The 26,843-nt window shown below is 46.9% G+C and overlaps 1 protein-coding gene across 5 annotated transcripts in view; it reads right to left on the bottom strand.

Moving 5' to 3' along the window:
* The window catches only part of actn4 (actinin, alpha 4), a 70,512-nt gene that overhangs the window by 8,908 nt on the left and 34,761 nt on the right, over positions 1-26,843 (bottom strand). For 3 of the 5 annotated variants that reach the window (XM_034078496.2, XM_034078498.2, XM_034078494.2), the window contains exons 2-16: positions 15,739-15,853; positions 14,740-14,859; positions 11,977-12,063; positions 10,867-10,954; positions 9,701-9,779; positions 9,479-9,560; positions 8,053-8,138; positions 4,573-4,665; positions 4,332-4,457; positions 4,087-4,191; positions 3,242-3,389; positions 2,487-2,637; positions 2,293-2,401; positions 1,219-1,359; positions 540-722 (exon numbers count right to left, since the gene is read on the bottom strand). In XM_034078496.2, the coding sequence (XP_033934387.1) occupies positions 540-722; positions 1,219-1,359; positions 2,293-2,401; positions 2,487-2,637; positions 3,242-3,389; positions 4,087-4,191; positions 4,332-4,457; positions 4,573-4,665; positions 8,053-8,138; positions 9,479-9,560; positions 9,701-9,779; positions 10,867-10,954; positions 11,977-12,063; positions 14,740-14,859; positions 15,739-15,853 (1,713 nt within the window). Of the gene's footprint in view, positions 1-539; positions 723-1,218; positions 1,360-2,292; positions 2,402-2,486; positions 2,638-3,241; positions 3,390-4,086; positions 4,192-4,331; positions 4,458-4,572; positions 4,666-6,616; positions 6,703-8,052; positions 8,139-9,478; positions 9,561-9,700; positions 9,780-10,866; positions 10,955-11,976; positions 12,064-14,739; positions 14,860-15,738; positions 15,854-26,843 lie in introns of all 5 variants that reach the window. The other 2 variants (XM_034078497.2, XM_034078495.2) reach the window with 1 other exon arrangement.

The following is a 26,843-nucleotide window of genomic DNA, read 5'->3' as shown; positions in this document are numbered from 1 at the left end:
CTATTTATAGTCGCAGATGCGCCGCATCTCGAGTTGATCGTGATTTATAAAGGGAAACCGGCGTAGGATGTGCCGTACGCACGTCCTGCGCCGGTCTTTTAAGAATCGGAAAATGTATTTATTTGCTTTGTCCTACGTAAGCAACCTTCCCACGCCAATCCTACGCAAGGCTTTATAAATGAGGCCCAGGTCTGGCTTCTGAGGAAAGGTCGTCTATATAAGTCTGATCAATGACCACATCATAAAATCATTATCGAACACAGGGTACTGCTTAGAGTTCTGGTATGCACTCTTTAAAAGCAGCATTAGTGTTAGTGGCTATTATTGGTTTACTGTAGGCACTTTATCCCCCCCCAAAGAATGGACGGAGTGGTGTTCCTTCCCCGCAGAACTGCTTTAAAAAAACACCCAAATCCGAGGGAGATACAATACATTTACAATGTGTATTGCACTACACGAGTACATTGAAACTCAGGGGGTATAAACGGCACTAAGCGTTGTGCAGGTAGAATCCCCAGGAAGCCCAGGCCACAGCCCACCTTCTCCCACTTGCTGTCGATGCTCTGCGGGGTGATGGTGGTGTAGGGGTTGGCAGCGCTCAGCTTGATGCCGTTGCTCTGGGCGATCTTCTGCACCTCCGCCTGGATGGCCTGGATGGCCTCCCGCTCCTTGTTGGCCTCCGCCAGGGTGGACTTGAACTGCTCGTGGGCTGTGATCAGACCCTGAGGGGGACAACGTTTGGTTTTACCTGCAGCACTTTAGCCAGGTATCGTTCATCTCACATAATATATGTTATTTTGTATAATTCACATTTCTTTAGGGTTGTCAATATATTCATTTTATATCCAATTGTGATATGAGACTAGATATCGTGTTAGATTTCTGACATTGTTATATTGAACAAGTGTTGTCTGTTCCTGGCTTTAAAGGCTGCAGGAAAGTGATCATTTTTACAAATGTACCAGACTGTTCGAGCAGCTTATTTGCCTTTAGCAATTACATCCACAAAAATATGAGTGTTTTACAATAATATTATTCTGTAAATATGTTGCGAAAGCACAAAAAAGTTAACCCTACAATAACGTTGAAATATAAATGGAGGTATTTGATCAGAAAAATAGTGATATTTGTCTTCATATCGCACAGCCCTTCTTCCTTCAGTAATTCCTCTGGTGCATCGTGCAGGACAAAGCAATACTTCACCCCCTCCTGTGTTACCTGGATCTCCTCGATGTTGTGCACGATGAACATGTCCTGCAGGTCCTCCATTGCTCCCTCCATCCAGTTGTTGAAGGGCGCTGCTCTCTTGGCGTACTCCAGGTACAGCTCATCGATGGACTCCAGCTGCTTCTCTGTCCTCTGTGGGCACACAGAAATCAGATGTTTTGATATTAATATTTGATAAAGCTGTTCTAGGACTTTAGACACTGGGAATATTATTATTATGTTTGCATTGGGGCAATAAAACCACCTGATTGCATCAGTCAATCTATCTGTGATCACACACACACACAACGAGAGAGAGAGAGAGAGAGAGTGATCCCAGGTTTCAAGGAGGTTGATGACCTCTCAAGACTGAGAGTACTCATAGGAGAAGGAGACAAGGCACATCTTGCTGCCCAATATGTATACACATGCCACAACCTGAGGGACAGTGAATGACACACACACACACACACACACACACACACACACACACACACACACACACACACACACACACACACACACACACACACACACACACACACACACACACACACACACACACACTGAAATGTAATTATATCACTGTATATATATCATCAATAATATGTAAACATTTGAAATGTATGTTAATGGTGTTAATTATTTTGTATTGTGATGCTTTAGCAACATTGTTTAATTTAACTTTCATGCCAATAAAGCCCCTTTGAATTGAATTGAGAGAAGGAGAGAGAGAAGGATAGAGAGAGAAAGAATGAGAGAGAGACAGAGAGAAAGAGAGAGAGAATGAGAGGGAGAGAAAGAGAGAGAGAGAATGAGAGAGAGAATGAGAGAGAGAGAAAGAGAGAGAGAGAATGAGAGAGAGAGAGAAAGAAAGAGAGAGAGAAAGAGAGAGACAGAGCGAGATAGAAAGAGAGAGAGACAGAGCGAGACAGAGAGAGACAGAGAGAGAGACAGAAAGAGAGAGAGAGACAGAAAGAGAGACAGAGACAGAGAGAGAGAGAGAGAGAGAGAAAGAGAGACAGAGACAGAGCGAGACAGAGACAGAGAGCGAGACAGAGAGACAGAGAGAGAGGGGGGGGGTACCTCCAGAGACTCCTTGCGGTTCTGGGTGAGGGCCCCCAGGCTGTCCCACTGATCACAGATCTTCTGGCAGCGAGCGTTGACGCTGGCAGAGTCGTAGTAGTCCAGCTCGCTGCAGGCAGGGAGGAGCAGGTTTATACAAGATGGCATCACACAGACACATGATGAGTCTCCTCCCCTTCCTCTCGCCTCCTTACTTGAGCTCCTGGGCGATGGCGGCGATCTGCTCCACTCGGTCCTGATGGGCCGCCAGGTCGCTCTCAAAGGCCTCGTGTTTCCGTAGCAACGCCTTGACTTCGGACAGGGTGCAAGTCTCGTAGTCTTTCTGGGTCAGCATGGCCTCCTTGCCTGCTCACAGAGCATCATGTTAATAACCTAACCGGCTGCTCTCTGGGGGGTTCATTGGTCGGCTGCTTTATTCTTTATTCACCTTTTGTTTTTAATCGTTTTTATGTTGCAGTCAGTCTATAACATGTTATCTCTACTTTGTTTACAACATGTACAAACAAACTGGCAAAGATAGTTTTTGTAACTAAATGTCAGGCTTATCTTTTTTGACGAGTATATTTCACGTAGATGTAGCCGACATTAGTGTTGATGTGACATGGTGATGGGAGTCAAGGAAACAAAGACACTACGTGATAGATTCCATTACCTGAAGCCAACACAGCCATCTACTTGAAAAACAAATATGAGCTTAAGTGTATCAACCAATCTGCATCAGCTGCTCTATTTGTGAAGAACACAGACTGGTTATCACATATCAACGAGTGTGTAGTCAGTGTACCACTTCATGTGCTAACAGCAGCACAGCTGGGCAGAGAAGAGGGTTTCTCTTGGAATGAATGGAAATTGATTTGTTTGCCAAAAAGGGGATTAAACTGGATCACCGAGGGGGGGCTACAGTTAGTGGTATTTTACAGAGGGTGAATGTGTGTGTGACTAAGCGCACCGTCGGTCCAGGACTCATGGATTTTAGACTTCTGGTGGAACTTCTCGGCCAGATGCTCCAGTCTCTCCAGACGTCTGATCTCGCTGAGGATCCACTCCTCGTAGCCCTTCTCTGCTCCCTCCAGAGTGTACCACGCTCCGTTGATGTCCTGAGAGCAAAGCGCAGCTGTTATACCCTTCCTTCACTGCAGAGCACATCATGCACCAGTGTGTAGTGCATGGCAGCAGAAGAACAGCCCACCTGCTAGCAGTCATTCCTAACTGAGTGAAGTGTGATGGTGTGACGCTAAACCCTCTATTGGGTTGAATCATTCAAGAGAGACTTAAGCTGATCTGAGACATTTCTGTTCAGCGTGTGATGGCACAAAGTGAACTATTAAAGGGTGTCCGTGTCATGGACATGATATATATATATATATATATATATATATATATATATATATATATATATATATATATATATATATACACCAGAGACAGGAACGCATGTTGTGCATTTTACACCTGACTTAACTATATGCTTCTGTTCTGTTAAACTGCAACGACACTAAAACCAGCAACATGAAATGAAAAAGTCAAAACTCAAACTAAAGTAGTTCAACAGATGCTAACGTGTTCTGTGAGGCTGACACAAAGGTTGTTTACATAATAACATGTTTCATGCAGGGTTAAGTGTAGATGAACATCTTTGTGGAGAGCACACTTGTCCTATTTATGTATTTGCATATCTGTATATTTGTAATAAGGGCCAGCAGATGTCCTGCTGTCTGTAAGATAAACAAAGATAATCAAATGTCTGGTGATGGACTCTCTCCACTCCACAGAGTGAGATGTAGGCGGACATACAGACACCATGCGTCCCTCTGACGGCATGAAGGCCGGTCTGTTGCTGAGTCTCAGCTTGGTCTGCAGCGTGTTGAAGCTGATCTCCAGCTGGCATTTCTCCTGGACCTGAGGACAGGAGGGGAAGGTTTCACAGCGTCAGCCACTCAGTAGAGGAAACAGAACCTCTTAGAATAAGGACTCTGGTGAGGCTGGAAGAGAGGAACCATGTCCATGGTGAGGAGAGAGCACTTGAGGAGCTCCGTTACCTTGGGGGGTTTGTGGACGCAGCGGTAGTCTCTGAAGTCCTCCTGCTTGGCCTGCATGTCAGTCACCGTCTTCTCCTGGGTCCGGTTCTCCAGCCAGGGGATGGTCCGGCGGATCCACTCCAGCAGCTGACCAGGAGGAGACCAGGAAATACAGTCAGGAAACAAGGCTCTGACACTTGATCAGTAACTAAACTTCAAATGAAGTGTAGTCCGGTCGATGAGTAAATAAAAGTCTCCTCACCTCACTGGCCAGCTTCTCGTAGTCCTCCATCATCTGCTCGTTCTCCTGGTTGACAGCCAGCACTTTGCAGATACGGTTGGCGGCTGTCTCAGCCTATCAGAAAACAGTGATGAGTAGCGCTCGCGGTGATTGGATAGAACATGCCGACATCAGGTCCACTCTTAGTGAGACATTCACTGTAGCTAAGCGTTAAGAGTTAAGAGTCTCTAAATCAAACGGTGCTCATTATAATCTCCTCAACCTGCTTCCGTTAGAATCATTCATCACTTCTGCTTTTATTGTATTTGTGCGAGCACACTCCACACACAGGCAGTGAGCAGACACACAACTAGCCTTCAGTCACATTGTTTAGCAAAGTGCAAGTGACTCAGAGTCCAATGGAGGTCACGCCTGACTGACAGCACATGCTCCAGCTGCTGGTGGTTAGTTTCATGTGCCAACAAATCAAATCAATAGTGTGTTGAGCTCCATGCGTCTCCCGCCAACACTCAGTCCATACGTCTAGTTACTGCTGCTGTCGCCCTGCTGTCCACGCCAGCACGGCTGCCTACGATATTACACTACTGTACCACTGGAATAAAACAAAAACAGTACACACTTTTCACATATAATCTGCACTAAAAACCCTGTTCCATCATATGACTTTACATTCTTAACCAATGTGTTCTATATATACATTTAAAACACATCACAAAATAAAACACACATTTGGAATGACAAGTGTTATTAGCTGAGAATTGGAAGGACATTAGTCATGTTCCCACGGTGATGAAAGAGACCCCTCCCAAACACCCGTCAGTACCATCATCTGCTTTGATCACATGGTTGTTCAGTTCTCCATTCTGATTGGTTACTGAATTCTAAGAGTCTGTATTTCCTGAATGGCAGACGACTGCTATGGACACAGTTGTTCTCCATAGAATAGAATCTAAAAAGGACATGCAATCATTTATAGTCAATGAAATTCATTTTAAATCAAATATGTTGCGTCACGTTGTCTTTGGTAGGTCGCTGCGAAAGAGACTTCAGGGCCGATTACACTGCAGGGGTCAATGCATTGATGCTGGCTGACGACATGACCCCATCATCATCATCATCATCATCATCATCATCATCATCATCATCATCATTCCCCAGTACACAACACATTGCTCTCCCTACACGTATTCACATGTATTCAGAATGTCAGTGGAAACTTGAGATACACTCGACACCCACAAGAATCCAGTGAAGGCACATGGTGGCCATGCAGGGGGTTACAGTACTGACGTGAGTTTGGGAGTTTGAATCCAGACCATAAAGTAAAACCTCTTTGGGGAAACAGTCAGTGTCCAAAGAAGCTGAAACAGAAGCATGAGAGCGTTCGCTGGCTTTCCTATCCTGTAGATATTCCCTGGGTTTCCCTGAGAGCAGGTCTCCTCCAGCGAGGAGGAATATAAAGCACGACATAGGATTCCATCATGGTTGAGATCATAAAACACTCTCTGAGTCATGTGTGGTGGATTTCAGTCATCAGGGTATTCTTGGATATGTGACTTGAAACAAGACTACTTTGCATATGTGTTTGAAAAACAGTCCAATTAAAAGAAGATCTGAAATGATCTTGTACTGAGGGAAATAATCAAACAGTGTTGCTATTTTTACATATATCATTCCTTTCCTTATGCGTGGGGAAATATGACTTCCTTATTAAGGACTCTAGCAGGTTCCATGGCTAGCTTCATCTATTTCATATTTTGAGAAACATGTCCAGATGTTTCTGGGACCTGACCCTCTCTGAGGACACGGCTCCCTCTCTGAGGACACGGCTCCCTCTCTGAGGACACGGCTCCCTCTCTGAGGACACGGCTCCCTCTCTGAGGACACGGCTCCCTCTCTGAGGACACGGCTCCCTCTCTGAGGACACGGCTCCCTCTCTGAGGACACGGCTCCCTCTCTGAGGACACGGCTCCCTCTCTGAGGACACGGCTCCCTATCTTCTCTCCGTCTAGAATAACTTCTTCTTCTGCACGGTTCAAGTGAGTCTGAAGGGTGAGCGGCTCACCTTCTGAGCGCCAGAGAAGGCGTGATAGAAGCAGGACACATAGGTCATAATGGCCTTCTCATCCGGCCGCAGCGTACCCACGATGTCTACACAGCACCCAGCGGGGGGGAGAGGTTCACCAGGAAGGCAAGCAGAGAGAGAGAGAGAGAGAGAGAGAGAGAGAGAGAGAGTGAAGCCAAAGCTACCCAGAGCTGCATGAGCTCGCTCCTGCAGGGTGTGAGAGCGAGGGAGGACTCTTTAGGTCCACAGCTTCCTCCTGCCCCCCCCCCTCGGACGACGCAGCCACAAGTTCCAGGTTGGGACACAAACACGCACATGGGCTGCCAGAGCAGCTCTGAGGAAGAGCAGCTCTGAGGAAGAGCTGCTCTGAGGAAGAGCTGCTCTGAGGAAGAGCTGCTCTGAGGAAGAGCTGCTCTGAGGAAGAGCTGCTCTGAGGAAGAGCTTCACTCGGAGCTTCACTCGGAGCTTCACTCGGAGCTTCACTCGGAGCTTCACTCGGAGCTTCACTCGGAGCTTCACTCGGAGCTTCACTCGGAGCTTCACTCGGAGCTTCACTCGGAGCACTCTTCTCAGAGCTTCACTCGGAGCACTCTTCTCAGAGCTTCACTCGGAGCACTCTTCTCAGAGCTTCACTCGGAGCACTCTTCTCAGAGCTTCACTCGGAGCACTCTTCTCAGAGCTTCACTCGGAGCACTCTTCTCAGAGCTTCACTCGGAGCACTCTTCTCAGGGAGTGCGGTTTAGTTTGGTTCATTCAGCAGCTGAGAATGATGTCTTTAATAATCAGGTGGCATTATGAACTGCTCTAAGAAACTACAAGTTATCAACCATATCCATAAATAAGAAACAATAAAAAGATAAATAACTTTAACCATCTTTCTACATTTAACAACAAATAATACTGATAATAATAATAATACAAATAATCCAATCTTTAGCTCTGCTTTAAGTGTAGAGATCAGAGCATGACACTATAATGAAGGCAAACTGCAGAACAGAGTCGTCTGACTGACTGTATTCCCAGCATGGCAGTCACCCAGCAGGAAGGGAACGACTTCATGGCACACCTAACTAGAGGTTTGCATTTGGAGGATGACTAAGACACATTCTCAAAGACCAAGTGAACCAAAGAGAAAACACTCCCTTTGTTTTGCTACTTAAAGCCCCAATATGTTACACTGCTGCCACAATGTTCTGATCCTGCATCTGCTAACCATGATCAAAGTGTTCCACTCTCTGTGGACAACACGTCACACCAGAGTGCAGGGAGTATGTACTGCTGTCCCCAGCACAGCTACAATCAGACTGGGTGTTTGTGTCCCAACGTGTTCTTATTGAGGCTCTGCAGGCTGTGGAGAGAGAGCAGCCATGCTGGACAGGTAGCAGCACCCTGTTAGTAATGGGGGGGGGGGTTATACATCAGGGGTCAGAGGGTACCTTCTGTGCTCCAGAGAAGGCATGGTAGAAACTGGACACATAAGTCATTATGGCTTTCTCATCTGGACGAGCAGTGTTCACAATGTCTACAAGGTGGGGGCAAGACCGTGGTTAAGAAGACTCTCACACACTAATACAGGCAAGCCATGGGATAAACACAACAGGACACACATGTTGGTACATGCACACACACACACACACACACACACACACACACACACACACACACACACACACACACACACACACACACACACACACACACACACACACACACACACACACACACACACACACACACACACACACACACACACACACACACACACACACACACACACACACACACACACACACACACACACACACACACACACACACACACACACTGAACAAGCTGTTAACAGACACACACAATCAGAGCCTCATACACAAACAGAAGAAACACAAGAGGACAAGCACAATTCACTTTACAGTATGTACAAGGGTATATCCATATATTTACTAAAACACCTGTGTGTTTATTTTTTAATGAATATTCTAAGTTTTCGGGGAGGAAATAAAGGTTTTCAAGGAAACCAACGCATTTTTTTGTGTGAAGAAAATAAATAAATACATAAATATTGAGACAAGCTCTTACTGCTCATATGAGTGTACCCCTCGTGCACAGATAACACATTACAATCAGAAACACTGGGGGGGGGGGGCTTTCATATAAACGGATACAGTGAGTCAGATCAGTGGCAACATCTATATTCACATTAACGCTGAGACTGGGATGGAAGTGAGTTTTAAATTCAACACTAAATACGTACAGCTAACGGCCACTAGGGAACCTCCTAAATCTATGGATTTTACAGGTTACAGTCCACCACCTTTAACCCTATGGGCTCTAGGACCGGTCCGCGCCCGCCACCTCTAAGGGGCGGGCTCCAGCAGGAAAAGCTGGAGGCCGGAAAAGAGTGAGACAGGTAGCGCGCCAAAGTAAAAGTGGAACCGAGAGACAGAACGAGAGCAAGACAGACGGACAATTTAGCTGCTGCGGCTCATATGCAGGTGCGCTTTATAGTCCGAAAAGTACGGTACTCAATTCATCTAAGAAGTCAGTTTGACATTTGAGCGGTGTCTCTTCTCCATGTACTAAACACTCGTTATTAAACATTTCATTATTTTCTTTTAGAAAGGGTATTTGGAAATATAGAGTATTCCTATTGACATCGCCCACTCTTGAACTGTAGTGATGATGCAATGTAAGTGCTGTTCCGTGACTGAAACTGGAACCTGGAGTGGGCTACGAGCCGTTACCAGATGTAAATGAAATGACATAGGGTCTTAAGTTAGAGAACGAGTCAGGCAGCTGGATGAGCTGTGTCTGTGTTGCTCATGGAGACGCAGTCTGACAGACAGCTCTCGGCTCCGGACCTACCTTCTGCGTCCAACATCTTGGGGATGTCCAGGTGCTTCTCAGCCACCTCAAAGGCGTTGTTCAGGTTAGTCACAGGGTCGTCCTAAAGCACACAGAACAATTGCTAAGTCCTACTTTTTATTAGTACAAAGTTTAATGTTAGATTTTTTTAACGACAACATAACTACGACTTTGCTTCAAAATATGCAAAGCTAAATAAAGTGTGTGTGTGTGTGTGTGTACCTTTCTGAGGCTGTCGTAGTCGATGAGGTCGGGTCTGTGTCTGTGGATCAGGGCGTTGAAGGCCAGACCGTCCTTCCAGCTGTTGGAGCACATGAACACCAGACATCATTCACTGAGCCTCGTCTGACCTGCAGAAGCTGGGCTAACGGGCCAATAACCCTTTGCATGTTACAAACACTCCACCAGGGACCAGTTCCTGTACCATATACTGACCTGTGGATAATCCATATAGAGGGAGCAGTTTCCTAATGACTTCAAAGTCACAGTGTGAGAAATTATACACAGTGCTTTCACTGAGCTGGAGGCAACAGGAAGTCACGCCAACACAACAACAGATCGTTGTTGCAACTGCACGTGTGAAATACATTTTTGACCTGGTGACTAAACAATCCTACATGTGTGTCCTGGTGTGTGTGGATATCGCATGTCCTCTGTCGTGCCTGTATATATGTATGTGTGTGTGTGTGTGTGTGTGTGTGTGTGTCTTCTTAACCACGGTCCCGCCCCCCTGGTAGACATTGACCCTGCTCTCCTCTCCACTCGTCTCCTCGGCCTGTCACCTGTACTCTGCGAGCTGTAACCTGTACTCTGCGAGTTGTATACAGTAACTGTACAGTATGCACTTTGAAAGCCTCTGAATCTGTCCCTTCACTCATTGGAGTCTTTTTAATCTTCACATACTCCTGGAAGTGGCTTCACACTAAACCGTGGAACATGTTGTACTTACTCCACCAGGGGGCGACCCTTCTACACCATTAAAGTAGTTTGTTTCACTTTATATACAGAGCACAAGCTTCCAATCAACATTTAGCTTATGAAGTAAATATATATATATTCATATTCAAATATTCACTTATATCCACTAAATATAGCCATGCTGCTGAAAGACCAGTGAGAGTCTGTTTTTGTTCATTGGGTTATCCTTAGATCCCCCCTCAGGGTCTCACTGCAGACCATTAGACGGTTTCAAAGACGTTGTAACCTTCAGACACACAGCTGCATTCTGAAAGAGATGTTGCATATCTTTCATTTGACCAGAACTTTTAGGTTGTTATGAAATGTGATGTGAAACATTAGTGACCATCAACAGCTTTCTTCTAAGAATGAAGGCTGTTGGCACGAGATCACTCCACTTGGACACCTAAGAGTGGGATTGTGTGTGTTACCTAATGTGGAAGTTCTGCACATTGACATTCTTGTAGGGAGCGGTCTTCCTCTGGCACCAAAGGAGAAGACCCTCCTTGGCAGAGGTCTCTGTAGTGAGGAGAGAAGAAGAGGAGCAGGGGGCGTGTTAGGGAGACGTCTCAGAGGAGTCTCCTGCTTTCTGAGGGAGCTCAACAGAAAGCGCTCAGTCCTCAGACGTGTTGGCTGAACACACATCACACACACATGTCCTCACCAACATGGAGAACGCAAACATATGACAGCATATTGAGTCTCATAGCGGCCCACACCCACCATGATGAGTCCAGCAGACGGCTTCAATTAAACCCCTCAGAGTCATCAGAGCGCTGAGCGAGGCACACATTCATCACGCAGAAGTATCCTCAGCAGACGCCCTCTGAGTGTGCGCGCCTTTCAAGGTTTAATGCTGGAATTAAAAGTCTATCCATTGTTCTAAATCCAGCCTCCTGGGATTCATGTTGGTCCCAGAAGATGAGACGTCACATTGGACTGAGAGACGCTGTGACGGCACTTTGAGAAGATATCGACCAACCGGTAACCAGATGAAATCACATCGATGGTAATCAACTCTACTTTGAGTCTTGTACGACCAGAATAAATGTTTCTTTAAATGCACCATCACCTTTTCCAACAGGCTCCTCAGGTATAACACCATGAGCATCGACAGGCGTTGTAAAACATTTAAGCACATAAATAATAGTATTACTATAAAACAAACAATCAACATAGTAAGATCAACAAGGAACCACACGCACGTATGCAAAGTTATATTATTTGTAATTGTGTAAACACACAAAGGAAAACCTGCTAAACCCATGTAACTACTTTTAACACTAAGGTTTTCAGTATTCCTCAGTTGGCCAGTGACTTCTAGGACACATCAAAATGACTAAAACAAGGTAGGCTAGCTTCCTTGATTGATCACTTTTAGAAACACATGTATTGGTATTTTGTGTGATGTTAGTGTCCATCAGTTATGGATATTTGTAGAAGTGATATACGGATCCAGAATCCCTGAGTTTAAGCTGATGACGTCACAGTGCCGTCAGCTGATTGGACGTGTCTATGCAAGTAAAAGAGCGCAGTGGTACCTTCCACAGAGATGTCCTGGATGGCGAAGCGGAGGATGATGGTCCAGATCATTCCCAGGGTCATCTTGGCGTTTCCGTCCACGATCTCTGCACGACAAAACAGAAGTGTGTCATATGCTTTGTGCTGCATCTAGATTCACTTGGAGCATACATCGTGTGTTCACAAGCAGCCAACACACCCACACACCTGCACTAATGTCCCACAGCTGCCACATGTACAGAGCGTTTAAGTGACAAGCTTTCACAGTGATTTCATTCATAAAATAATTCAAAGAAAAGATTACAAATACAGTTAACTGTTAAATACGTATAAGAGACACATATGTGTAGTTAATTATAAGGACAGACTTTGTGTGACACACACACGTTAGTGAGAGGTATGTCGTGCGGGGCACATTCCTGTCATAGTTCACACAGTTGTACTTTCACCAGCTTCATGTTCCCCTTCATCACTCTCACCGTCAGCCGCCACCGTCTCACATCGCTCTCATTCCATCAACATTCTTCATGTTCAATTACCATAATGACCTTAAGATCTATTTAACAGGAGCCGTGTGTCGCAAGTTTTTAACCATGATAAATAATGTTTTACATTTTTACGGTAAAACTTTTCTAAAATGTAATAAAACCTCAATTATGTTTTTATTCATTGACTTAGAAGATTGTTTATTAGCCTCCAAAAAGGCTTTACAGCCAGGTACTTGAACATGTTCCACTAGGGTTCAACACTGAGGTCCCTGAGGATCAAGTGTTGAACGTGTCCTTTAAACCAGTGCTTCTCAGCTGGGCAGGCTGAGAAGCCTTCGTCAATAAATCGCGACCCGAAATGTTGAACCACTCAAATCTATTCAACAAAAAATCGTGCTGTAATATATATATATATATATATATAGTATATATATATATAATATATATATATATATTATATATATAATATATATATATATATATATATATATATATATTATATATATAATATATATATATATATATATATATATATATATTATATATAATATATATATATATATACGCTTTCAGCATACACTATTAATTGAAGTGAAGTACAGTGCATATATCCCTTCACAGAACTAAATAATGCTTTTAAATAACATGAAAAGGCCCACATGCTAAAAACCCAATCCCAGAAGGGGGTCTGGGGTCTGATTTTAGAAATACTAAATAATACTAAATACTAATATAAACTACGCATTCTGGTACTCTCTGAGAAGAAAATAAATAGATGTATTACTACCAGACATATTAATAATATTTATGCCATTGTTTGTTTTTCATTTTGTTCTGACAGCTTGCTGCTCCTCACAGAGAGAAGAGCAAAGAGGAGAGAGTCTGTGTGACTTACTTTAAATTGTGGGTAAGGGGAGATAGCCCCCATTGTTCTGTGACCTGTCAGTCATCAAACCGGGGCTCATATTTCATCACGTGTTCATTTCTATCTGAAGTTGTACCCATGGATGTATAAAGAATAGTTCTACCGCAAAGTTATTCTCCGTGGGGACTTCTGACAACAATCTTGATTCTGATTGGCCAGAAGACTCGAAGAAACATCAGCAAAGATGGCAGAAGTGACAGAAGTTTTCAAAACCGTTTATGGTCTCCGGTACTTCCAGTCCAACGCCGACTGCATGCACAGCGTTAGAAAATCGGGCCTTCACACACACATCCCACACACACATCTGCGACCCACTCGAAACGGGTCCGCGACCCACTTTTGGGTCGCGACCCACCAGTTGAGAACCACTGCTTTAAACTGTTTCTGTGGGAAGTCCTTCATTTTCAACTCGTCCCTGCCAAACATCCATTTCCCCCTCTGCCATTTCTATCTCCAACGCTTTCCAGTAGATGACCTTTAGTGGGCCGCTTCTTTAGAAAGGGACTCACTGTGTGTGTGTGTGTGTGTGTGTGTGTGTGTGTGTGTGTGTGTGTGTGTGTGTGTATGTGTATGTGTATGTGTGTGTGTGTGTGTGTGTGTGTGTGGCACTGAGTCAATGGTCAGCAGGTATCAGCGGCGTCATGTAGCAGGAATGTCACGTCTGTTCTTATCGAGCAGCAGAGCGGTTACTTGTTCTCTTCTGATGACCACTTGCTTGAAGCCTGTACCTCTGAGAGTATGTAAACACAAGGGCAGTTCGGTGCGGTGGAAACGGAGTACTTGTTAAGCCTACACATCTTTAACGGTGTGGATAGCATCTCTTTAAGATCTGTGTTGCACCACTAGATGCAACATGCGCAGGTTTCGGCTGCATGTCTTGTGAACAATAAGAAGCTTAAGTGCTTGACTCTGACGGTTAGAGGGTGTTCCTCATGGGTCTGATTATGGCTCCAGCGCAGCTGTGGGACATCATGCAATTATGGGCTGTAATTAAGTCTTAAGAAAGATCCCTGCTACTGAAAAGTGGGCAGTTTTAAAATAATCGGCGGGTTAATAGTGACTTCAGGACATGCTTAGTCCGAACTAATCTCTCTGACTTTCTAACTAAACATGTGAAAGTAAACAGAGGCCCGTGTGTTCAGCGATCCATGCCCAAGGGCATCTACTGCAGTGCAGACTCCACACTCAGGAGCAAGTCTGAAGCCTTGACTTGAGATCAGGTTTGAAAGCAGGGAGGTGGACGAATGAGATGGAGCTTTCATAGAGCTTTCAGGACTCATAGCTGCAGTCATTGTGTCTCAGCACATCAACAACGGGCTTTTTAAGGCCTTCTTTTCATGTGTGTAATGCGTGCATCAACGCATGCTTACCCTCTGCTCCGATGGACACCAGTTTCACTCCTTTACCGGCGATGAAGTCCAGGGCTTTGTTCACGTTGTTGATCTTGTGGACCCTCATCTTGCCTCGCTCAGGCTTGGCTAACCGTTCACCTGTGGACACACACACACACACACCACACACACACACACACACACACACACACACACACACACACACACACACACACACACACACACACACACACACACACACACACACACACACACACACACACACACACACACCCCACACACACACACACACACACACACACACACACACACACACACACACACACACACACACACACACACACACACCACACACACACACACACACACACACACACACACACACACACACACACAACACACCACACACACACACACACACACACACACACACACAGAAGGTGAGCGAGTTAGCTCCTGCAGTGACGGAGGCAGCGTGTTCCCACAGGCTCAGCACCACAACACGGTCAGACAGTTAAAGCTCCAGCAGGCACCGTGGTGTGACTCACAGCTCAGTGTGAAAGGAAGCCACATTTCACTATGAGACCACAGCAGTTCAGATGAGTGCTCTGTGCACCTGATGGTGAGATGTGTGATCCACACTGAGGCGGGAAACTGTGAGTGACCCCGCCCTGGTTTGGATAGAGATCGTGTGCATCTCAAACATCTGAACACATGTTTCACTGAGATCGACAGCTCAAAGAGAGGCTGCTTAGAAATGCTCTGTGAAATGTGTGTGTGTGTGTGTGTGTGTGTATATGCGTGTGTGTGCGTGCGCACGCGCGTGTGTGTGTGTATATGCGTGTGTGTGTGTGTGTGTGTGTGTGTGTGTGTGTGTGTGCGTGCGTGCGTGCGTGCGGTGGGCTGGACAGCTTTCCCCTGTGGGTTCTGTGTGGAACATTATTACAGCTATCACAGTTTAATTAGAAACTTTCCGAGTGAGTTCTGTGGAGCTGCGGGGGGGGGGGGGGGGGTTACCTGAGATGGTCTCCAGCAGCAGCATCAGTTTGAGCCCATCCCTGAAGTCCTCTTCTATGCTTTCAATCTGCGTGCCGGACTTCCTCAGGTGGGAGTTGCACCACGCCGTGAACGTCTGAACACACAAGCAGCAGGAACGGGGGATTATTCACCGTGTTGTTCTGGCTTTAAGACAATAAACTGCTTTGAATGGAGAATAGAGGAGAATTCAATTAACAGGAAGGTCAGGGAGTTGCTTTGATACGACAGGAAGTGGCAGAAGAAATGGGGAGGAGACAGATGTTATAACACGATACATATAGTTCAGAACTGTAGATATCAAAGAACAATTTTAAATATAAGTCATAAAAATAAAGTATCTTTAAACAAATCAGAATCAGCATCATTCCCACAAAGTGAAGCCTCCTCACGCACAACGCTACCACAGCCTGTCCCGTATGTCCATGTGGAAACACTGCCAACCGTACAGATACATGCCCCTGAAGACATGAAACCCCGACAGGAATCACATCTGTCATGATGGCGTACTGAATCAAACATCTGGAAAAAGAAACTGAAATCTGAAGCGGCTTGAGTCCATGTTCTGCAGCTCCTGGTGAGCCAACATTCTTCACAAACGTGTTCTGAGTGATGTGATCGTGAGCAGTTGGGGCACAGATGTCGGCACGGGGCTGCGGGAGCTTCGTCACGCCACTCGCTCATTTATGGCTCGTCAGAAATCAACGTGTCAAAACACTGACTTTTCTCTGACGCGTTTCACAACTAAGGAAAGAGCTTCAGGATGCTCAGGAAGCACAGGGCCGACTCGTCCATCAGATGAACATACTTGACTTCTTGGAACTTCCAAGCTGATCACAGGAAACCATGAGTGGGTTTCAGTTATTATTTGTGTTTTAATTCCAATTAAAACAATGAAAATGTGATGGAGCTCGAAGACACAATGTGCATAAGGTGAAGGGATGAGGACAAAGGAAGCAGGAAGAGTAAGAGAAGCAGGAAGAATACACTTGATAATGACTGAATGACCGAGACAAAGCCATCTGCTTCAATCAAAGAAGTGCGCCAGAACGCCAGTCGACATCTTATCTTAAATACATGTGACCTTTGGACTGGCAATAAAGATGCACTGATAAGATCATTACTTTGATTAGCAGCATGTGTCCTTCACTTCAGATCCACGAGGGCTGCAGCTACTGACTATTCATTCATCTGCTGATGTCCTCTGGATGGGACGTCCTCATTGCTTTTTGTAATATTAATATTTTGTCTAACAATAATCATTCAAATAGTTGTTAGAAAACAATGCTGCTGCCATTTTAAAACGTATTCCTCTTTCCATGTGTATGCACCATCAAAGCAAATTCCTCACGTGTGTGTGGACCTAATCGGTAATAAACCTGATTCTGAAATGTCCATCACAGCTTCCAAGTCCAAGGGGAAGTCTTCTAAGGTTTAAGTGGTTTCATGTCCTCTGATGTTCAGCAGAGAGAAGCCCTCTGAAGTTATGACCAATTCTCCACTTCTCAGTGTTCTGCCCCGTACATATTGAAGACAACTTTCCAGAAAGAGTCTGCACGTAGTTGACCTCACACCTCCTGCCTGCCTCTCTCTTGTGTTGTGTTGACAACGTTATGACAGGGTGGTGCTGCTGCCCTGCCCCTCCCTCCCCCAGCCCACTGTGGCCACTGGCACAAAGCACCCATTGAGCCTGGGGGAGAATAGCACCCTTTAGCACTCTTCAGCCCCCTGTCCTCTCTCTCTCTCTCTCTCTCTCTCTCTGACCCTCCCCAGACCGCCGATACCAACTCACACAATGATATATATAGAGCTAAGACTGGACACACACTGGGAGGGGAGATACATGTAAACAAACACACACAAAGTTAGGGGCAGAAAGACAATGCCCCCTGTGCCACAGAGCGTCAGAGGGCAGCTGCAGCCACCGTCACTCATGCTCAAAGGGAAAACACTGTGAAGCTCTTTATTTATTATACAGGGACACAACTAGCTTGCAACAGTTTGAAAGTGCTTTATCCAAACCCATCCCTCCAGGCTTCGTGTGAGTAACAGCTGCAGGTTCCTTGACTGGAAGAGATGGCTCAGGGAACCAAGAACTGGTGACCCGAGTGCCAAGAGGTTCTGTGGCAGTGTGGTACGTTTAGCAGGGATTCAGCTACATGCAATGCAGCAGCCCTGTTGTGTGCCATGGGTGCACATCTTGCTTTCAAGATGTCGGGCGGTGGTGGCGAAGTCGATGGGACTTGGTAACTGGAAGGTCACCAGTTCAAGTCCCGGCAAGACCAAGTGCTACCGAGGTGTCCCTGAGCAAGGCACCGTTCCCCACACTGCTCCCAACACAGGACGGGTCACATGCAGAGAAACCGTTTCCCACGGGGATTCATAAAGTATATCAAATCAAAATTAAGATATTCAAAAGTTAGGAAACATTGGATATAAATAGCTTAGGGACGCTGTGTACAAAATAAAGAACCTTGAGCTATTGGCAGCTTCACTAGTCTGCTGTCCCAACAGGAGTAGTGCCACTGGAGTGGAGTGGTGAGGTGGAGAAGGAAACACAGACGCCTGCAGAGAGCTGAGACCTAGAACTAGAACACAACGCGCTGCAGATTATACATCCTCTGAGGACAGAGGACAGAGGACAGAGGACGGCCCCGGCTGTATCAGGAGCTTAAAGTATCCTGTGTGCGGCTGAGAGGGATGTCCATCCTGGGACAGGAGGAAGTAAAACACTTCAGCCACACAAAGCTATTACACCGCACTTTACAAGCATTATTTAAAATGCTTCAAACAGGTTTAATATGTAACTTTAAGACATTCAAATGTCAAAACATTTACAAAGCTAGGGATGTTAACCAACATAACGTTCTGTTGTGCTTGCATGCCAGAAGCAGTGAAGCATTGACCTGTCAGAAACACATCCTTTAAACCGGCTGAAGGGTTTAAGTCAGCGGACCCTCACGGCTAAAGGCAGCGACCCAATAGGATGAGTGGCAGTGGGTCCTGTCCAGCTGCTCTGTGTTGGTGACAGAGGAGGAGAGGATTCCTGAGGACACAAGCTAAAGGCTGCGTGGACGTAGCAAAGCTGCATCCCAGTGTTCAGAAGGGTTACATCTGAGTCACATGTCTCTTATCCTCCATCTACAGCTCCCTTCCTCTGACCTCACTGTTCAACATGTTAAAGGTCCCGTGTCACGGCCGTCTCTCCTGGTCATACTTCCATTGTTGAGCTCTACTAGAATACATTTACATTTTCAATGTTCCAAACTCACATTGGTTTCTCAAACAGCATCTCTGTGTGTATTCACTCTGTCCTACACAGCTTGGTGGAGCTCCTGCCCCCCCCTATGAGCCCACTGTGCTCTGATTGGTCAGCTCGTCCACTCTGTTCTGATGAGTCAGTGTTTATGTTTTACAATGGCGTTTGTTAGCAACCAGGAAATGACACCAGTAAGGACAAACAGATGAGAATACTGCCTGAGCTTCGTGTGTGTGTGTGTGTGTGTGTGTGTGTGTGTGTGTGTGTGTGTGTGTGTGTGTGTGTGTGTGTGTGTGTGTGTGTGTGTGTGTGTGTGTTAGGGCTGCACGATTTAGGGAAATAATCTAATTGAGATTCGATTTGCGATATTTCTTTTTAAGCGACCCAACGGAAGTTTATTGTAAAATGCGGCCATATCTCCGGCTAGGAAGGTCGCATCAACGTACTCCCGTCTCTAGCACCCCACAGCCCGAGCTACGAGTGAAAGAACTAAACTTACATGAAACTTCCGTTGCATTAAAGTCAAGCTTCAGTTTCAGACTCACCCTGTGATAGAAACATGTGATGGAGCATTGCTAACCTGACCCAGGTGGTTTTACCAAACCATCTGAAGCTCCACTGGAAGCCATTTGGAAAAGTATTTCAAAAGCACTTGGCAGGTGATTGGATCAATCTGTCCATCACCTACTATCATGGGCCACTTCTGATTGGTTAACAATGGCTGGTACATGTGGAGCACAGCACTTCTGATTGGTGTGGATGACTGACACACTAGAAGAAAAGAAAAAGAATCGCAGGCTTTTCGATTTGATAATTGCATCATTTAAAATCGCAATTTTAAATCGATTAATCGTTCAGCCCTAGTGTGTGTACGGAGCGCCGTGCAGCACCGCGGCTGAGAAAATACAAGGCTGAGTGTGTGTGTGTGTGTGTGTGTGTGTGTGTGTGTGTGTGTGTGTGGAGCGCCGCAGCGTTACGTCACTATATCCAGCGAGGCGTTCTGGGGCAGCAGACGGGTCTTCTCTGTGTTAGAGTGTTCCTCCCTACAGGGTGCACTTTGAGGGTCTGTGACTCTGCAGAGCGTTCACATGCAGAAAGAGCTACATAACACAAGGGGACGGGTGATAACCAGAAAGCATGTCATGGGACCTTTAAAGCTGCTTCTGGCAATTTTACACACCTGAAGCTCAAGTCTTTCCGTAAGGGAGGCTGTGGCTCAGTGGTTGGTGTGCTGGACTTTGAATCAGGTGGTAGCAAGTTCGAGTCCCCCTGCAGTCAGCATGTCGTTGTGTCCCTGAGACCCTTCACCCCAAAGTGCTCCTGTGGGGACTGTCCACAGTACTGTGTAAGTCGCTTTGGATAAAAGCGTCTAACAAATGACAAGTAATGTAAGCGTTATAACCAAAAGACTACAGGACACTTTTTGATGCAGCGCGGTGGAAGGGTGTAGCGCGGTGGAAGGGTAAAGCGCGGTGGAAGGGTGAAGTGCGCTGGAAGGGTGTAGCGCGCTGGAAGGGTGTAGCGCGGTGGAAGGGTGTAGCGCGGTGGAAGGGTGAAGCGCGGTGGAAGGGTGTAGCGCGGTGGAAGGGTGAAGCGCGGTGGAAGGGTGTAGCGCGGTGGAAGGGTGAAGCGCGGTGGAAGGGTGTAGCGCGGTGGAAGGGTGTAGCGCGCTGGAAGGGTGAAGCGCGGTGGAAGGGTGTAGCGCGCTGGAAGGGTGAAGCGCGGTGGAAGGGTGTAGCGCGCTGGAAGGGTGTAGCGCGGTGGAAGGGTGTAGCGCGCTGGAAGGGTGTAGCGCGGTGGAAGGGTGAAGCGCGGTGGAAGGGTGTAGCGCGGTGGAAGGGTGAAGCGCGGTGGAAGGGTGAAGCGCGGTGGAAGGGTGTAGCGCGGTGGAAGGGTGTAGCGCGCTGGAAGGGTGTAGCGCGGTGGAAGGGTGTAGCGCGGTGGAAGGGTGAAGCGCGGTGGAAGGGTGTAGCGCGGTGGAAGGGTGTAGCGCGGGCCAAGGAAGGACCCCTTCAATTCTGGGAGAGGATCTGAATCATAGGGCGTTTATACAAGCCTTTATATATACGGTCTATGATACAAACTAGGTGTTACTTTTGTTAACACAGTGAGATAGCATGTGTGCTGCATCGAGGTGAGCTCTAGTAATACGAGTGTTTCCAGCAGCGTTACGACTCTGAAACATGTTGTTTTCGCTCCAAGCAAATAAATACACATCTTTGTAGCATTTTATCAAACAGGGAGCGTTTCAACTAGGATCTACTAAACTTCACCATGTAGCATTATTGTGCACACAGGAAGTGTGATGGGGTTCACACATCGGTGTCGTTTGTGTCCCAGAGTGTCTGGAAGTGTTTAAGATGTCCAGCATGTCTCCATGCATGGCAGATATACAGCTGACTCGTCACTGCTTTACTGCCGCAGTGTGGAAAACACAGGGAGCCCACCGGGGTCTAATGGGGTCAGCTGTTTGATCTCTGCTCCAACACCAAGACACACATAAATACCTGGACCAGAGACATCAGTACGACCCCCATACGGTCTTTCAACTCTGAACTGTGTCCAAGGGGTTAGAGTAGGCCTGTCGCGATAATCAATAAATTAACTTATCGTACGATAAATAAAACTGGACTCGATAACTTTTCTGACCTCGATAAATTGCTGTTTACATGCGTGTTTGTTTACATAAGGATGTGACCAGCATTGTGAGGGGCGGGGCTCACACAGCCAGGTCAGGACACACAGCCAGGTCAGGGCACTCCGCGTGCAGCAGCCAAATTAATAATATAGAGACAAGCAGGAGACGACGTGTGACTTACTAGAGGGGATTTTGAAGTTAAATGGAAGTGGTTGCAAAACCTAATACCACATCTCCGGTGTGGGAATATTTTGGATTTAAAGGGGACCTATCATGCAAAATGCACCTGTGTACGTCTTTCATACATGAACATGTGTCCCCGGTGTGTCAGGGAACTCACCAAGTGTCAGAAAACACAACGCTCTATTTTCCTCTGTACCCAAATCTCTAAAAACGGGGCTGCAACGGATCTGATACAGATTTGAACATTCTCTGACGTCAGGAACGAGGAGCTCCGCCTATATGGCCAACTCTCCACCTATCAGGGGAATGTGGGGTTGGGCCACGGCCGGCCATTACCGCTCGAAAGCGCTGGAGACGCTGTAGTACATAAGCCAGGCCTGTAAGTGGCGCTGTAGTCTGCCACAAAAGCAGCGAAGAAGACTTCCCGTGATGTGTATTCACTCTGTCCTAAACGGCTTGTTGGAGCTCCTCCCCCCCCTCCCTGTGAGCCCACTGTGCTCTGATTGGTCAGCTCGCCCACTGTGCTGATGAGTCCACCACCGTTACAGCGGAACATCAGTGTTTATGTGTTTCAATGCCGTTTGTTAGCAACCAGGAAATGACACCAGTAATGACAATCAGATGAGAATGCTTCGTGGGGTCTGGGGGCCGTGTTGGCGGGACGTTGCGTTCTGGGGCAGCACAGACTAGGTATTTTCTGTGTTAGACTTTTACTCCCAGGGTGCACTTTGAGGGTTTGTGACTCTGCAGAGCGTTTACGTGCAGAAAGCGCTACATAACACACAAGGGGACAGGTAATAACCAGAAAAGCATGTCATGGGACCTTTAATGTTAACATGCCCTTGAGCAAGGCACTGAAATCCCTGTTGCGCCATTGGCACAGCAGAGAACCCAACAATGTTGCATAGGCTGAATTGAACAACTTCCAAGGTGTAACGGCCTGTTGTAAGAACGTTACGCCTGCGGGGGTCAGAAGAAGAAGTTAGCAGATGGCAGGTTGACACACAAGAAGCATATTTGTGCTGCTGGTTTAGGGAGTTTTACGGGGACCTGCTGGCAGGGGGGACAACTCAAGGAACTTTGATGGAGCCATGGACTGGCTGAACCAGACTAGGTTGGGCCAAACCGTGCTGGCCTGTGAGTGCAGCTCAGCAACAGTTTGGCCTGACACAAGGCTCCTATTCTTAGAGGCCCAGCCATTAAAAAGGGCTGCGGCGTGAGACACGGCAGCACTGACACCATCGTCCCTCTCTTGGCTTCAAGCAGAACACAGGTTGGTGCTTGTGCTTCAACATCTGGAGCAGACCAACATCTTCCCGTGTTGACACTTATAAAACGCAGAGTATCTGCATGTCCACACAGGAGAGCAGGCCATGACTTTTACTAGGGCTGCATGATGGATGCTTCTTATGTGCAGTCACTTCATATGGTGTGGCTGCCATGTCAGGCGGGGCCAACTACCTCATGTGTAATGTGTATTTGTAAAGCGCTTTGAGCATCTGGAAAAGCGCTGTAATAAATGTAAGGAATTATTATTATTATGTCATGTGACAACGTTTTGTCTGCTTGACGCAAAAAAAGAAAACGTGCACATTGTTACATTTTTGATGCAACTAATGGACAAGAGAAGTGTGTCTGAAAGATCATTTACTCTGAAGGTTCCTTGGCTAAACACCGTTTGCTGCCGGGTTCTGCATTCACAAACAACAACAAACATTAATCACAATCATTCTTCAATCTATCAAACGTCTAAAGCGTTAGTTGATGTGCTCGTCATTTCTTATCATCGTCTGGTGAAAGTGTTTTCATAAAAAATATACAATTGATATTTTCAACACCTTGGAGCTAAGAATTACCCATATCACAATGACTTGAAGCAAACCACGACATGTTCCACGCCGCAAACCACGACATGTTCCGCGCCGTGTTCCGCGCCGTGTTCCACGCCGTGTTCCACGCCGTGTTCCACGCCGTGTTCCACGCCGTGTTCCACGCCATGTTCCACTCCATGTTCCACTCCATGTTCCACTCCATGTTCCACTCCATGTTCCACTACATGTTCCACAACATGTTCCACAACATGTTCCACTCCACATGGGATTCAACTCCTTTAGAGCAAACTGTTCATTCAAGCAAACCACGAGACACACACGGTCCAGAAACACAAATTCCTAAAACTCCACTTCAAAAATAAACATGACAACTTGTTTTTTACAACCACGCTGAGCTGAGACAAAATCTAGACCCACAATTAAAACACGCACACACCACAGAAAAGAAAGCGGCATTCTAGATTCCATTGCAGCTTCCTTCATTCAGCAGAGTAAGAGGAGATGCAGCCTGCTGCTGGAGATCTGCTGCAGTCCCAGCAGGAGCACGACCCTGTCTCTAGTGGGGGGGGGGTCTGCGAGGGTCTATCGTGCTTCTTTGGGACAACTACTGGGCTGAGAAGGAGCTACTAGGGAGCCACACACACACACACACACACACACACACACACACACACACACACACACACACACACACACACACACACACACACACACACACACACACACACACACACACACACACACACACACACACACACACACACACACACACACACACACACACACACACACACACACACACACACACACACACACACACACACACACACACACACACACACACACACACACACACACACACACACACACACACACACACACACACACACACACACACACACACACACACACACACACACACACACACACACACACACACACACACACACACACACACACACACACACACACACACACACACACACACACACACTTGACTCAAAGCATGCTGCGGCCATATGTAGTGTGGTTCTACACAGAGAGGAAGTGTTCATGTCCTGACTAGCGGTCACCGGAGGACTGCTCATCACAATGAGGGGGGGGCAGAGGATCTTCTGGGGTCACCGTTACCCTCTCACGTCTGGACAGGTCATCATTAACACGAGGGCACACACACAGTCTGAGGGAGCGTCGCTCTGCCTCATGTGCTGGAAGGCTGCGTGTGTGGACAGAGCACACACACCTCACACACTTGTAATGGCTGCATGCTTCTCTGCTGGCCTAATGCTCCTCAGACAAGATGCGAGTTCAACACACCCCGTTGTCAGCGAGCTTCAGACACCCTGTCCCGACAGACGCAGCTCTCTGGGGAGATATGCTGCTCACAGAAACAGGAAAGGAGAGGGGGGGGTAAGGAAGCAGGGCAGGAGGGGAGGAAATGCAGAGGGGGGAGTGGGGCAGGAAGTGATCGAGAGGAGGAGGAGGAGGAGGAGGAGGAGGAGGAGGAGGAGGAGGAGGAGGAGGAGGAGGAGGAGGAGGAAGCAGTGGGAGAGTAATGAATGTGGGAAAGCGGGAATTCTTTTACAAATGCCATCATGTCTGAATCTCGTAGTGACTTGGTCCCAACAACCGTCTACTCCAATCTGAACACCGTGGGGAAAGAGTCACGTGCTCTGAAGCAGACTTTCAACTACAACCGTACTTTATAATGTGCAGTGCCAAGTGTGAATCCATTCTAACAATAGCTTGCCAGCACTGCAGGAGGAGGAGGAGGAGGAGGAGGAGGAGGAGGAGGAGGAGGAGGAGGAGGAGGAGGAGGAGGAGGAGGAGGAGGAGAGAGGATGAAGAGGAAGTCATTAAGACTAGTGTGGGCTCCGATTGTGTGTGGGAGCATTCTGGGTAACCAGAGCCGGCTGTCGCATTTCTATACCCCCCCCCCCACACAGTCTTAGTCTCTCACATGGACCATGCTGACTAAAGAGACATCAAGCGTTCTTCACTCTCACAGATGCTCATCCTTCCTAGTCTACATGTCTCTGTAGCAAAGCAAGTCTCTCATCTGCTGAGGCTCGTCTCAAATGCATTCTATTCATAGAAACACGTTTACCTGCAAACTAACGGCCGCAGCCTGGTGGCCTTTAGAGAAGAGATACTGTGTTATGGGGAGACCTACAAGTGGAGAAACAGGATAGAGGAGAGGAAATAAGTGGGGGAGGAGGGGGAGGGGGAGGGGGTAATGTGTGGAGCAATGTGGTTATTTGTTCATTTATTTATGCCTCTTCCTGTCTTTGTTGCTCAAAGAGTCGGGCCAGGGGTCGGGTTACAACACCGCTGTGTGTGTGTGTGTGTGTGTGTGTGTGTGTGTGTGTGTGTATGTGTATGTGTGTGCGCGTGCGTGTGTGCGTGCGTGTGTATGTGTGTGCGCGTGCGTGTGTGTGAGATACGAAACGGACTTGAATTAAAGACGTTTTCTGCGCAAATCTGAACTATTGTTGACCAACATACTTCATGTCCATCACCACATTTCGCTGCACCTTACATTCGTGCAGTGAACGCACCATTGCTGTAACTCAGTTGCAATCTGAGAGTGGATATTTCCACATGGTGTGGACACGCTGGGCGTCGGGCCGTGTTGCTCCACTGTTGCATGAACATATGTTGACACTGCTCCTTACAAAGCGCCAGGGTCATGGACTCATCCACTGCGTCTGCACCAGGCCTTCAGCTTAGACCTGCGCCCTGCTGGGAGTAGGGCGCTTCTTAACGGTACCACGGTCTTTAATCAATCATCCCCGGTACTAAAGGGGCCCCGGGGCTGAATTATTAGAGACCGTGGTACCGTTAAGCTCCACGTTATCCGTCTCTTTATCGGTACTGGAGACATTTAGAAAAGATATGTATTATTGCTACATAAACATATAGCAGCCTTAGTGTCGCCGGTGTTGACCAACAGAAATGCTGTTTTCTAGCATCACTTTTACAGAGAAGCGGCTTTTTGGTGTGAGGGCCACGCTGAAAGTGAGAGAGCAGCGCCCCGTTACCGGTTAACACAAAGCCCTGTTGCAGATATGAATCCTCCAAAGTATGCGTGGACGCTCTGGCCCCTCAAAGGCCACATGAAAGAAATGGATATTCTTTTTAAAAAGGTCGATACAACTCAATGTAACAATTGACA

Source organism: Pseudochaenichthys georgianus, unplaced genomic scaffold (assembly GCF_902827115.2).
Source record: "Pseudochaenichthys georgianus unplaced genomic scaffold, fPseGeo1.2 scaffold_437_arrow_ctg1, whole genome shotgun sequence".
Taxonomy (NCBI): Eukaryota; Metazoa; Chordata; class Actinopteri; order Perciformes; family Channichthyidae; genus Pseudochaenichthys; species Pseudochaenichthys georgianus.
Note: the sequence above shows the minus strand (reverse complement) of the source record. Positions and strands in the feature narration are given on the sequence as shown.